Below are 15,221 nucleotides of genomic sequence, written 5' to 3'. Positions count from 1 at the left end.
CAGGATCATATCTTGACTTTTATAAATCCACATCAAGTTGGTAATATACATCTTCAATCTTAAAAGTTAATGGAACTTGAGGTCATTTTCTGTAGCATCCTGCGGTCAAACAGATAATATTGTATTCATCTGTTTTATGGATTAGGACCTGAAACACAGTTAAATGGTACGACAAGGATACACAAACAGTTGGAGGAGTGAGAACCTAGAGGTCTTCTTTCTTATGCATAGACTAGTCTTTTATATCCTCCCTCATAGAATCATTTAAAGTGTGCGTTTACCCTAAAAAAAAATCTAAAGCATAAGAAACCATATGATTCTCCTCTATTTCTTTCCTCTTCCCCTAGTCTTTATTTAATTTTTAAACTATTATAGGACTGGATATGGTGCATCTTTAGTTTACTAATTTTAAGTAGTAGTTTATATGAGGATTCTTGTCAGGCTTTTGTTTTCCCTCTTTAACTAGAAATCTAGTTAATTTATCTACTTCATGGAAAAAAAAAATGAAAGGTAGTAACTTTCATGGAGGCCTTCTTTTAAGTTTTATATCTCTGTTGCTTTATTCTACTCAAGATGCTACTTATATGTCAGAATAAGGGAGGAAATGATTTCATGTAATAGAAGAAGGTCTATATCCTCACCTTCCCCCCGCCCTTTTCTACTTCTCTGATCTCTCCAAAAAGGTCTTTATATTCCCTTAAATATTTTATGACTTTTAACTATGTTTTCAGAGAAAGTATGAGCCTGTCAGCCCATTTCTGTTTTAGCATGACTGCATTTTGAAAGGTGATACTGGAATTTCCTGTGCGAAACATGAGAGAAAGGAATTGAACTGAGGGGCAAGATTGATATGTAGGCAGCCTTGGAGCTTTAAAAAAAAAATTAGGATAGCATCTTCAGAACATTCTGAATTTCCAGAATACCAGACTGTGTTAAGAGCACATAAACACCAAGTGTAAATTAGGCCTGAATTATATGTGCTACTGATACTTCTTTTTAATAAGGATATTATTAAATTCAGTTGTATTCTTTAAGGTTTTTCCCTCAAAAGGTGATACTTATGAGTTACATTATCCAGAGTGGTCTGTTAGTTCATTTTGGAAATATCCTATTAAAAGAATGCTTTATTTAGCTTCTGCACAGCTTAGGTTCCAAATTAACACATTTCTTTGATAAAAAGGTTTATCCTACGTAATTTTCACCTTTGTATTGATAAGGGTCTTCCTTCCTTGAAATAATATTTTAACATTTATCTGAGAGAGAGACAGAGACCGAGCGAGCAGGGGCGGGGCACAGAGGGGGGACGGAGGATCGGAAGCAGACTCTGCACTGCACTATCAGCATAGAGCTCAATGCAGGGCTTGAACCCATCACTGAGCTGAAGTCAGATGCTTACCGACTGAGCCACCCAGGTACCCTTAAAGATACTTTTAAAACTGCCACATGACTTACGTAAATAAAAAAAAATTTTTTTAAACATTTATTCATTTTGAGAGACAGAGTATGGGGGCTGGAGGGCAGAGAGAGAGGGAAACACAGACTCTGAAGCAGGCTCCAGGCTCTGAGCTGTCAGCACAGAGCCCAAGGTGGAGCTTGAACTCACGAACCATGAGATCATGACCTGAGCCAAAGTCAGACACTTCAACCGAGCCATTCCAGCACCCCTAAAATTTAATTGTTAACATATTCTCAAGATTCTCAAAGTTAGCCAACTATTTTAAAGTGATTTTTGACATAAGCACTTGGAATGAGGAGCCACATATAATATAAAATTTAGTGTTTTTCCCTACATGGTTTTTTGACTGTTCTTGACAGTAATATTTTGAAGTAGGATTGATGTTCATTGATTTTTTTTTTAATGTTTGTTTATTTTTGAGAGAGAGACAGAGTGTGAGTGAGGGAGGGGCAGAGAGAGGGAGACACAGAATCCAAAGCAGGCTCCAGGCTCTGAGCTGTCAGCATAGACCTGACATGGAGCTCAAACTCACAAACTGCAAGATCATGACCTGAGCTGAAGTTGGACACTTAACCAACTGAGCGTCCCGATGATGATTTAGTAAGCATGTAGAAAATAGTATAGCTAAGAAAGAAAGCTACCCGTTTTGGGGAGAAAGAAGTACAGTTTATAGAGTTCATTGTTTTTCACGTTAATAGCATACACTTACAAAGGTAACCAATTTTAAGAGATATTTGTTCTGAGTACTCAGAATTATTGTGTAGATAATGCCCATTATAATAAAACCTGGTTTTGGTCTTGGTTTTAATTTTTGTTTATTTTGATTGGGTAGTAGGGGACTAGGAACATCAAAGCTGTGTGTATAGTTTTAGAAAATTTCACATTACTGAAATAACCTATTTATTTATTATTTTATTTATTTATAACCTAACCCAGCCTTTTTCTTTTCCTGCCTTAATTTCATGTTCTACCCTCAGTAGTATGGCTCTTAGTGATTATTTTTTCCTTAGGGAATAATTAATTGTCCTGAACAGTTTTTAATTTTAGGTTGAAATTCATTAAATGAGAGAATTGTTGATTAAGTAATGTAAGTACATGTGCCCTCATTATCTACTATCAGTGGATACTTTTCTTTCCCATTAATATTGTTTCTTAATGTGCAGCCCATATTAGCATTAGGCATTTTTGCTTGACCTCTTGGTAACCATTTTTTTCTAGGCAATGTTTAATGTCTTTGTGGAAACAACACCCTGATAGCTTAGCTATAATTTTCTAAGTTACATCTTTACCTGCCTTGTTCTTTTTATTTTCTTAATCTTACTGTGCCTTTCCTTTAATTTTGTTTCTATTGTCAGTGTTTCTAACTTTTGTTTTATGTGTTTTAAATGATTAAATATGGATATCTGGTGCCTGTATTATGATATATAATTACTTGAATGGTGTTGAATTTTGAAACTCTTTAAATTATGTCTTGATATTTCCATGAGCTGGTGGTTAAGTATATCTTTTATAAAGTGATCTTAGACACAGAGGTAAAATACATGTAAGTGTATTTCCAAGGACATCTTAAAAAGATGTACTTAACTACAAACTTATAAAAACACCCAATTTGAAGAGTTTCAAATAGTACATATTTTACTTGTATAGAGAATATGTGTATATCATATGTGGATGTAGTATACAGTATATGCAGCAACATACTTTACTTGCAATGTGTAGTAAAGCATTTCCAATGCTTTTGCTGGGAAAGGTAAATTCCTTGCTTGCTCTGTGTCCTCACTGTAGTCTGCCTAACTTAGCTCACTGTTGGCCAGCATTGACTTATGGCACTAATAGTGGTACCACTGATGAGATATGCATTTCTTACTGTTATTGAACCTTAGAGACCTCTCCATGATCTCTGCTGTAATCTTAAAAGACAGCATATGGTTGTGTTTTCAATTTAGTTTCTTTTGCTTTCCTGTTAGTATGTTTTCCTTTATCCTGGTTCTTTAGTTTTAAGATTTAATGTACACAATCAATGATGCTAATTTTAATTAGAGTATCTTCTAGTGTTATAAAGTTATTTTGTGGATAGAGAAAATATGCCAAAGGCTTTGTTAGGTTTTCTCATTACTAAACTAATTTTTGGAATGTTAAGCTCAAAAAAGTGAGTAAATTCTAAAGATGTTGCAGCTTTTAGGCACAATAAAAAAAATTTTTTTAAAGAGGTGAGATCAGTTTGTGAATGAGGCAGGGCTTTATAGGTAAAAAATGCAGTCTTATTATCCCTAGTTTTGTATTTATTTGCACTTTTTCCAGAAGTCCTTTGCTTTCTTTGCTAGGTGTGGAGGGCGCAGCTTTCCAGAGTAGACTTCCTCATGATCGGATGACTTCTCAAGAAGCAGCCTGTTTTCCAGATATTATCAGTGGACCGCAGCAGACCCAGAAGGTTTTTCTGTTCATTAGAAACCGCACAGTAAGTTTCCGTGGCTGCTTTTTTCCGTTTGAGTTATAAAAAATGCTTATTGCTTTTATGGAGAATATGGGGGGAAAGAGAGGAAAGAATTATAAAATTCTCTACAACACGTACAATTATCCAGAGGTAACCATTGTTAAAAGTTAGTTTTTTCTCTTCAGGTTTTTTTAAGAAGTATATTTAATTTTTTTAAGAAATTGAAAAGCTGCTTCCAAAATTCTATGGATCCTTTTCATTCTTCATAACCTCATAAATGCAAAGAATCTTTAAACTTTTTTAAAAACTTTATTTATTTTAAATGTTTATTTTGAGAAAAAGAGGGAGAGGGGAATCCCAAGCAGGCTGTCTCTGTGCTGTCAGCATGGAGGCTCATGTGGGGCTTGATCCCACAAATCATGAGATCATGACCTGAGCCAAAGTCAGAAGTTGGATGCTCAATTGACTTAGCCACTCAGCTCTCCCTTTTATTTTAAATAAACTCCACACCCATGTGGGGCTCCAACTCACAACCCTGATATCAAGAGTCAGGTGTTCTACTGACTGAGGCTGCCAGGTGCCCCCCAAATTTTTTTTTAATGTTTATTTTTGAGGCAGAGAGAGACAGAGTATGAATAGGGAAGGGGCAGAGACAGAGAGGGAGACACAGAATCTGAAGCAGACTCCAGGTTCTGAGCTGTCAGCACAGAGCTCAATGCAGAGCTTGGAACTCACGGTCCCTGAGATCATAACCTGAGCTGAAGTTGGACACTTAACTTACTGAGGCATCCAGGCGCCCCAAAACTTTTTTTTTTTAGTAATCGTTTTGTCTTCCCTTTTTAGAATAAGAGAAACTCTTAACTCTGTTCTGGTCATCTGATTCAACCTCCTCCTCAGGCTAAATACTTGATTTTAATGTCTGCATAATATTTTATCTGATGGTTGAGTCATACTTTGAGGCATTTAAATGTCCATTTGTGCTTTATTAATCTCTGAGTAGCTTTATATATTCTTGAATCTATCTCTGGTTATCTCCTTATGGTAGAGTCCTAGAAGGAAAACTACTTTGTCAAAAAAATATGAACATTTATGGTATATATTGTCAAATTGCTTCTCAGAGAGACTGATTCAGTCAACACTCCCGTTGCTCTGCCCTTGCTTCAGTTATCAAAACAATGATAATCTGTGCTGCTGTAATAACTAAACATGTTTCATTTCTTTTCCATTTCTGACTTCTTCACATTTATTAGTCATTTGTATTTCTTCTCTGAATTTTTCTTTCATGTCCTTTATTCATCAGAAATTTATTTTTTTAATTTATTAAAAAAATTTTTTTTTAATATTTATTTTTGAGAGAGAGACAGAGCACACGAGCTAAAGCAGAGCAAAGAGAGAGTGAGACACAGAATCCCAAGTGGGCTCCAGGCTCCAAGCTGTCAGCACAGAGCTCGACACGGGGCTCGAACTCACGAACTATAAAATCATGACCTGAGCTGAAGTCAGATGCTTAATCGACTGAGCCACCCAGATGCCCCTCATCAGAAATTTTTTAGCCCTAGAGTAGAGGAGAGGGCAGCACATATTCATTGTACTCTAAGGTGATATAAAGTAAAAGAAATTTATGTTGTAATTTTAGCTACTTTGAATGTAGTTCATGGATGTTATTTTTAGCATGTCAGCTTTTTAGCTACGACTGACTCCTTTATATTGGATGTTAGATTGCAAAACACTGCTGAAATTAGATTGCTAAATGTTATTTAGCTAGAGTGATTGATGGGTTGTACTGGGCTTTTGTAGTACAGAATAAAGGGATTTGGGAATGTATAAAAGAAGGTCATTTGGGGGCACCTGGGTGGCTCAGTCGGTTGAACGTCCGACTTCAGCTCAGGTCATGATCTCACGGTTTGTGGGTTTGAGCCCCTCATGGGCTCTGTGCTGACAGCTAGCTCAGAGCCTCGAGCCTGCTTCAGATCTTCTGTCTCCCTCTCTTTCTCTGCCCCTCCCCTGCTCACGCTGCCTCTCTCTCTCTGTCTCAGAAATTAAAAAAAAAAAAAGGTGATTTTTTTTTTAAGTGGAAAATTCTGTTTATTTCTGACACTTGTCTTAGAATTCGCTTCTGTGTATAGCATATGAACATTTGATCTGAATGGATTTTTCAATAAGATTGTCATTTTTTTGTTTCTTTCTGAGGGAAGTTTTCATTCTTTACTTGAATTTGAGTGGTTGGTTTACAGTGATCTCTATTTTCTCTGATTTATGTTCTGTGACCAAAATGCAGATTTGGGGAAGGAAGGACTGGCCCAAGTTAGAGTTGTGGCCTCTGGCTATAAAACTGAACATAAATCATTCTCTTATAAGAATTGTATCAGTTCTCTCATCTTAAACTACATCTTTTGCCTCTAGGTTTTGAAACCACAACTTTAGGATTATTGAACTAGAAACCATGACATGAGCTTTATTTTATAGGATGGTTAGAGGAAGAAAGCTTGTGTTGAAGAGTGAGGAGCTTAGGCTTGGTGTTTATGTGAGGAAGTCCATTTTGCCTTGACAGTGGCCACCAAGAAAAGTAGCGGGTACCTATGAATTTGGTCATATCTCTTTGTAATTGGATTTATTTATATATATAACTGCATTTCTTCATTGAACCTTGTCTGTGGAGCAGTTAATTTTTTAGCTGGGGGTATTTAGTTGGTCTTGCATTTTTACAGATGTCTATTGAGCTTGAAGAGCATTTATGTTGGAGTCTATTAATGGTACCATAATATTTTTCATTCCCCATCTTACTGCTTTTTTAGCAGTATTTGAAATAATTGACCACTCTCTTCTTCTTAAACACACTTAGTTTAACATGGTATTCTGTTTTTTCTCCTGCCTCCCTCCTTGTTGTCTTCTCTGACAGCTTTGTAGTCTTACCTTTAAAAACAGGCCATTATGTAAACTGGTTGGAGTTCCTTAAGGCTCCTTATAGTCTTTCCCTCCCTCCGGTGTATTTTCCCCCTAGGAGCCCTCTTCTGCACATTGGCTTCATTTCATTTATCACTCATAAGGAAATGGCTCCAGACCTTAACTCTCTTCAGAACCCCTAGCTCTTTATCTAGATGCCAGTCTTGTATCTTTTCTAGGTTGTCTTAAAACTAAACTCATTATGTCTTCTTTGACCCTCATTTTGTGAGTAGCATACCAACTCAGTTGTACAAGCCCAAAACTGGAATGTCCTTGGCACCTCTTCTCCCGCCCCCCTAGTCTCTGCATATCTAATTGATCACTTGATTTTGTGGATCATCATTTGATTTTGTGGATTTTTTTAAATGTTTTTTTATTTATTTCTAGGAGAGAGAGAGAGACAGCGTGAGCAGGGGAGGGTCAGAGAGAGAGGGAGTCACAGACTGAAACAGGCTTTAGGCTCTGAGCTGGCAGTCAGCACAGAGCCCGACGCAGGGCTCGAACCCACGAACCGCGAGATCATGACCTAAGCGAAAGTTGGACGCTTAACCGACTGAGCCACCCAGGCACCCCTTGTGGATTTTTTTTTAATGTTTGTTTATTTTTGAGAGAGCACAAGCAGGGGAGGGACAGGGATTGAGGATCTGAAGCAGGCTCTGCACAGACAACAGAGAGCCTGATACAGGGCTCAAATTCACAAACTATGAGATATGACCTGAGCCAGTCAGGTGCTGAACTGACTGAGCCACCCAGGTGCCCCAGTTTTGTGGATTTTTATCTGCTCAGTATCTCTGGAGTCATGTAACCTAGTTGCTCCCTGTCAGCTGTATGATACTGGCAAGTTACTAGGTTTTTTTGTTTTTTGTTTCTGTTTTTTAGGCTAAATATCTTCCAGCTTCTTCAATAATTCACTCATCTGACATGGTTTTGTGTTTTCATCAGTTTGCTAGGAATATAAGCCTCATTGTTTCCATGAAAGGAGAACCTATATTTGAGGCCTTAAAGTTGAAAAGATATTTTAAAGTGGTCAAGTGGTCTATGTCTACTTGTGTAATAAAATTTCTGTCATTTAAATACAGTTGCAGTTGTGGTTGGATAATCCAAAGATTCAGCTGACCTTTGAGGCTACTCTTCAACAATTAGAAGCACCTTACAACAGTAAGTGGTGTTTTTAATGGGACTAGTTTTGGCTCATGGTTCCCTGATAATGAGTTTTTTTCATTCATATTTCCATCTTTACCTTGGGCTATGCAAAAATAAGCCTTGTAGAAAACTATTATGTGTGTTTGTAATTGTTGGTTTTTAAATTATGAGTGAGTTTAAGAGATTGCTACTAATTTCCCAAGGACTACTTTTCAACTTTAATCCATGGAACGCTTAACATTTGATTGGCTGGCTGGCTGGCTTTCTCATTTTCCACTTACCACCAACAAAGTCTTGAAAAATTTATGTCAAAGAAACTGAGTATAATACTACTTTTAAAGGGTTGGTTTTATCTTTTTCTTCATCTATAATGGATTGTCATTCTTAAAAACTGCAAATTCTGTGCTATGCATTTGGACTACATCATAAACTAATATGCTAGGAATCACTTTTCTAAAGGAGTCACATGGTCTGAAATCTCCACTAACATGTACAGAATAACTTCATGATGGAAAAAGAGAGTTAAAGAACTTTCTGTTTAAACTGTATAAAATATAAATATGTTGTAAAATTCATTTATTCCATAGGTGACACTGTGCTTGTCCACCGAGTTCACAGTTATTTAGAGCGTCACGGTCTTATCAACTTTGGCATCTATAAGAGGATAAAACCCCTACCAAGTAAGGACCTGGCCAATGGACTTAATGGTTTAAGTTACAATTCTAGGACTCTCTTTTATTTCCAGGAGGCTTTTAGCATTTATTTTGATTTCTTAGTCTAAATTTGGAGTCAAAATTATATTTCAGATTTAAAGTACAATCTCTTCATAAACATGCATTTCTTGTAATTTCTGGTCTGACAGGTGTACTTTAGTGAAGGACTGAATTTCAAATTTAAGAAAATCAGTGAGAAAACAAAATTTGTTAAAAATAAAAGTTCATTATGAAAGCGGAGATTTGAGGTTTTCTCTCATTGACCAGTTCTTTATACTGCCAGGAATCCAGAAGATAGGGATATTTTGGGAATTACCACATATATTTATTTATTTTTAATTTGTTTTTGATGTTTTAAAAAAAATAGTTCTTCAAAAAAGGGATACTAAGGACTGCAGAAGTAGAGCTTAAAACAGCTTTAAGAATAAATAGTTTGGCTACTCAAATTGTTCTAGTATAATTGGAAAGTAAATGAAGCAGATATTCATAAGTTAACTAGTCACAGATACCAAAGCACATGAATGAGGTGTAATGAGAAAGTACATTTTTAAAGGATTTCATATATAATTTTTTAACTTCGAATTAAAGTTTATAAGTTTCAGATATTTGCTAATTTGTATTGTTTCTCTATTTTGAAAATAAATGAATTGTTTACATAGACATCATGATATATTAAGAACCTAGAGGTTTTATGATTTATAAAAATGATAAAGATAAATTCTTAAACCGTTACAACAAAATACTGTAATTTTTGTTTTTTACTTTTAGCTAAAAAGACAGGAAAGGTAATTATTATAGGCTCTGGGGTCTCAGGCTTGGCAGCAGCTCGTCAGTTACAAAGTTTCGGAATGGATGTTACACTTCTGGAAGCCAGGGTAAGAATTTTATTTTGTGTTTAGAAGCCTGACCTATTAGAAATATGATAGGTATTTATCAGTGCAGTAAGAAATTATCTATTGCAAATTTATGAGTCCTACAATTTGAACTAAACCACACTGATTTATATAGTACTCAAAGTGTTTTAGATAGTTACTATATTGGATAAAGTATTTTTGACCATAGAGCTTTGAAAGGTGTTTAGTGAGTATTTAGAGTTTGAATGGCTCGTATAAGCCTTTTGATGGATATTTCACATCCTTGTTTCTTGCAGTTAACTTTCAAATTTTGGGTCTTCATGGACATAACCTGTGCACGTGGCAGTTATTTTTAGTGTGGAACAGAGTGAATTGTGTTCCCTTTTTAATAGTAAAAGAAAAGAGGTGTTTCTCAGGCAGCAACTATCTTGAGGTCCTGGTGTAGTAGCTAGATATATTGGTTCCCTTATCAGTTGTCCTAGAAAGAGAAATGGAAATTGAAGGAGGAAAGAGATAATGGCACAGAGTGGGGGAAAAGAACATCAAGTTAGGATGCTGCTATTCAGATTATTTTCATGGGTAATTTTTGACATTTAGTTGTCTTCCTGTGGCTTAAAGGCCCCCCTGGGCTTAACACCATTTAAAAAAAACCAAAAAACCAACACTTCTCAGGTAACCAAAAAACAAAAATTTAATAGAAGCTTTCAAAATCTTTTGTGCAGTACAATCTTAGCTGCTTTTTATTAGTTGCTGATTTTTTTTAAGTATTCTTTTCAAATAGAGTATGAGGAAATCAAAATAATTTTTAATGAAGTCTTACTAAAAATAATATTTTATAAGTAGTTCAGGAAACATTTGTGTACCCACTTGTCCTGTGTACTAGCAATACCGTAATGAATAATGGGATCATTATGATCCCTACTCATGCATGGCCTTAATCTAGCTGACAGGTTTTTATTTTACTTTTGTTTATTTGAGTTTACAGAGCATTCTCATAATACCCATGATTGAAGTATCACTACAGCTCAGTAATTTTTCCTATGGAACCTCCCTACTCAGCAGAGATAAACCTGGGCCTGTTGAGGGATGGCTGTTGTCAAAAGTTTATGCTCAGTAGACGCCCTGCCCTGGGCGTGGGGCTACACTGGAGAATCATTTGTCCCAGGAGGTCCTCTGTCATTCACAGCTGAATTTGGGGAAGAGGGGGCAAGAGTCAGAACATAGTGATAGAAAGATAGCATTTAGTGTTATGCTACAATTTGTAAACAGATATTTTTCTATCTGAGTGGCCCTTGGTCAGCCTGTATAGTAAATGACATTAGAGAAAGCTGGGTAGAGAGAGAATCATAGCTATGGCTGAATAGTATCTCTGGCTGTCAAATTGTTTTCTTTCCCCTATCACTTAATTCTTTGTCATTCATTAACCTACCACTTTCTCAAATAGTTAAACTTCATTTGTCTTTGTGCCCACACTGCACACTATGTATAAATTATACTTTTTAAATTATAAAAGACAGAGGCCTGGGATGGCACCATGCCAGGTTCTTATGGTTAAAATAGAATTGATGTTTCTAGCCATTTAATTTCTGAAAACAGGATCGAGTGGGTGGACGAGTTGCTACATTTCGCAAGGGAAACTACGTAGCTGATCTTGGAGCTATGGTAGTAACAGGTCTTGGTAAGTAGTCCTTAGTTGTGTGCTGTTGTACAGGGTCTGAGACTCATGATTAAGCTTCTGTTTTAAAGCCATAAATGTGGCTTTAAGATATATTGGTTTAGGATATAAACTGTTCTTAGTGTTTGTAAAAAGGAAATTGGCAAATAGTCCTGAAAAGATATATCAATCTGAAAATTTTAAATTGTACATATGTTTTGACCTACTAGCAGGTTCACTTCTAGGAAATTATCCTAAGAAAATGACAAGTGAACCATGTTATTTGGAGCTTTTTACATGTGGCACAGCAAAACATTAGAACTCATAGTTCCAAAAATTATTATACAAAGAGAACTACACGACCACTAAAAATTATGTAGCTTTATATTAGCCTGAAATGATGGCCACAGTTTATTGCTAAGTTGAAAAAAGATTACAAAACATGTGTTATCCTTTTGTGTGTGTATATCTAATTTTATGCACATAAAATCTAGGAGAGTCTGTAATAAAATGTTATCTAATATGGGGTTATAGTATATTTCCTTCTTTATGCTTATCTTAACTTTTTACTTTGTGCATTTTTTGATCTATAATTCACATACCCTAAGCTTTGAGTATTTTAAATTTTGAGTTAAAATATTTTTGCTTAGATTTTTTTGTTCTCTTTTCATAGTTGTGTTGAATTTAACAGTTTGAGTTTTTTTTAGGAGGGAATCCCATGGCTGTGGTCAGCAAACAAGTAAATATGGAACTGGCCAAGATCAAGCAAAAATGCCCACTTTATGAAGCCAATGGACAAGCAGTAAGTTGAGGACAAACAGAACTTTTCAAAACTTTTGATTCAGTTGATAACAATTTGGGGGAAATGTGTGGATGAAATGTGCACACATACCAGTATGGACCGAGGGTAGAAATTATGTGATATTCTGATTGTTCCTTAACTCTGAGCTATATAGGAAGGGATTATTACTATATAAATGCAAATTTGCAAGCCTATTTAGACATTTATCTTTCTTTAGACATTTAATGAAGGCTACGTAGACAGGTAATTTTATTTGGCTGTGGCCACCTACCTGTGGAATTGACACCTGATTCTTCATTTCTTTGTATTGTGCCTTCCATCATGTGTTTTAGCTCTGTGTGCTCTTTATGACTTCAGTTTTATGTGTGTAGGTTCAAGATTTTGATGAGCTAATAACCAGATGGTGATACTGAACTCAGATGCTTAAGTAGATTAAAGTACTTGTTGACCAGAGGCATAGGAGCTTCCTTACTTAGTAGGCAATAGCATGAAAGTGATGTTTGCTATGGAGAGTGAGAGTAGTTTAACAACTGTGTTGAGAGGCTTAGATTATGTAAGTCAGTCCTGATTTTGGAGGGGGGTGAAATTCACAAGTTTGTGTTTAGAAATTTTACTAACTCTCCCTTACAAGGAATGAGGAAGTTTATATTTCTCAGGATATAAGCATCATTATATTTTGAGGAAGGCAAGATTTGCTATGCCTGTAGTTTAGCTGTTGTTGCTAAAAATGGTAAGGTCCCATCTTGAATTTAGTCTACTAAGTTCCATGTACATCCTCACTAAAGCCTTTAGGGTTTGGGGGGTTTCTATCAGAAGAAGACAGACTTTCAGGGAATGCTTTGGCTCCCATTCACATCATTCTGCATTCAAATTCCTCCCAGGGCTTGTTTTGAGGGGGCAGGGCAGTCTCTGGCAGAATAAGCAAAATAGAATTAGCAAGAGAAAAAGGAGGAGGTAGAGTTATGATTCAGGGGGGAAAAAAAAACAATTCAGTAAACTTCTGGGGCTCCTGGGTGGCTCAGTTAGTTGAGCATCTTACTCTTAATTTTGGCTTAGGTCATGATTTACTTGGTGGTAAAATCAAACCCCATATCGGGCTCTGCAGTTGGTGCAGGGACTGCTTAAGATTCTCTATCTCCCTTCCCCTCCCCCCATGCGTGTACGTGCACCCACGGAAGTGTGCACTCTCCTCTCAAAACCAAAAGTTCAGTAAACTTTGTTACAGTGCAAAGAACTGTAAAGGCTGTAGAGAGGAATAACACAGTCCCTGCCATATAAGACCCCAGAGTCTAGTGGGACTTGTACATAGATTATTTTTCCCCCAACTTTTTATTTTGGAAATTTTCAAACCTGTACAAAAGCAGGGGCACCTGGCCGGCTCAGTCAGTGGAGCATGCCCCTCTCGATCTCAGGATTGTGAGTAAAAAGCCCTACTTTGAATGTAGAGATTATTTAAAAATAAAATCTTTAAGAAAAAAAAATAGTAGAATAGTATAGTAATAAACTTTTCACTTATTCCAGTCTTGTTTTATCTATTCAGTTTTCTCTCTCTTGTCTCTCTCTTTTTTTAAAGAGTGAACTGGTGAGGGGAAAAGGGTCAGAGGGAGGGAGGGAGAGAGAAACTCCCAAGAAGGGTCCACACTCCGTGCAGAGCCTGACATGGGGCTTGATCCCATAACCCTGGAATCATGACTTGAGCCAAAATCAAGAGTTGGATGCTCAACTGACTGAGCCACCCAGGCACCCCTGGTCTGGGGTATTTTAAAGCAAATCACGGTCAGTCAACAAGTATTTATTAAATATTTACCCAAATCTGGCATTGTTCTCAGTATTGACTATGTATTCTCTGCCCTCAAGGGTCTTAAATTCTAGTGACTCCAGATATTTTATGAACCCAAGAACATCCGGAATTGTAAGTGTCATTAAAATCTGTGCTACCCCTGGGGCACCTGAGTGGCTCAGTTGGTTAAGTGTCCAACCTTGGCTCAGGTCATTGTCTCCCAGTTCTTGAGTTTGAGCCCTGCATCAGGCTCTGTGCTGACAGCCCAGAGCCAAGTGTCTGCTTCAGATTCTGTGTCTCCTTTCTCTGCCCCTCCCCCACTCACACGCTTTTTCTCTCTCTCTCTCTCTCTCTCATGAACAAAAAAAAATTTTTTTTAATCTGGGCTCTCCCTGCTCTCCCCAACCCCCAAAACTGACCCCAACCACAAATCTATTATTCATACATAATATGACTAACATAAAATCAAGGCACATTTGCCAAGGGTAGATAAAGGATGAATTGCTATGGAAGAGCCAAAGGTGGGGGGTGGTGAGAGAGAGACACTCTCTCTGAAAGTGGGAGGGGCAGAATGGGAAGAGATTTGTAGGGAAAAAGCATTTGTGAAAATGGCTTAGGACTTACTGTGGTTGTAGAGGAAGGTTTAAGAGAGGTTTCTTTTTTTATGTTTATTTTGAGAGAGAGCACAAGCACAAGTGAGAGAGAATCCTAAGCAGGCTCCACGCTATCAGCATAGAGCCCAACACGGGACCCCATCCCCTGAACTGTGAGATTACAACCTAAACCAAAATAGAGAACCAGACACTTAACTGACTGAGCCACCCAGGTGGCCCTTTTGGTTTTTTGTTTTGTTCTTACATGTTTACTAGGAGAGGTTTCTGAAGGAGGATGGGATTACACTGGTGAGGGTAAGATATAAAGCTGAAGTTGAGGGTGGAGGGTGTTGTTTACTAGGCTGATTTGTAGATTGGCACTTCAGACAGTTGAGAGCAGATAGGTGTTTTAAGTAGATAAGCAATAATGTAGACAATTGAAATGAAGCAAAGCTTCTGAGGTGAATATTACATTAGTCCTCAAGAAGTAATGGAATCCAAACCAAAGATGATCATTGAGACACGTTTTCTTTTTCTTTAGATTTTCCTGAATTTAGAGCAGGTTTACTTAATCTTTTTAATAGTAAAAATTTTTTTCTAGTGGAAATATGTAGAGAAATGGTTATCTCCTTTCTTGGTATTAGAGGAACTTTAACACATTTTTAAAAACATTTGTTTCCAAACTGTATACCAGTATTCCCCTCCAATGTAGCCTAAGTCAATTTGTTCCTATCTGCTGCAGTAGCTAGAGTAGCAAGGGGGAATCTTCAGGCACTCTCCAATCTAGGAGGAAATTCTTGGCAGCTTTGAGTCTTGTTTGCCTCGAGTTAATCAAACATAAGGCATGTT

General features: G+C 36.9%; 1 protein-coding gene across 1 annotated transcript in view; it reads left to right on the top strand.

Moving 5' to 3' along the window:
* Positions 1 to 15,221, top strand: part of KDM1A (lysine demethylase 1A) — a 58,887-nt gene that overhangs the window by 23,805 nt on the left and 19,861 nt on the right. The window contains exons 5-10 of the mRNA XM_077775532.1: positions 3,781 to 3,914; positions 7,913 to 7,991; positions 8,564 to 8,656; positions 9,458 to 9,564; positions 11,140 to 11,221; positions 11,905 to 11,999. Coding sequence (XP_077631658.1) covers positions 3,781 to 3,914; positions 7,913 to 7,991; positions 8,564 to 8,656; positions 9,458 to 9,564; positions 11,140 to 11,221; positions 11,905 to 11,999 — 590 coding nt within the window. The remainder of the gene's footprint in view (positions 1 to 3,780; positions 3,915 to 7,912; positions 7,992 to 8,563; positions 8,657 to 9,457; positions 9,565 to 11,139; positions 11,222 to 11,904; positions 12,000 to 15,221) is intronic.

Source organism: Crocuta crocuta, unplaced genomic scaffold (assembly GCF_008692635.1).
Source record: "Crocuta crocuta isolate KB4526 unplaced genomic scaffold, BGI_CrCroc_1.0 scaffold127, whole genome shotgun sequence".
NCBI classification, from domain to species: Eukaryota; Metazoa; Chordata; class Mammalia; order Carnivora; family Hyaenidae; genus Crocuta; species Crocuta crocuta.
The sequence above is the reverse complement of the archived record's forward strand: the minus strand, read 5'-3'. Positions and strand labels throughout refer to the sequence as shown.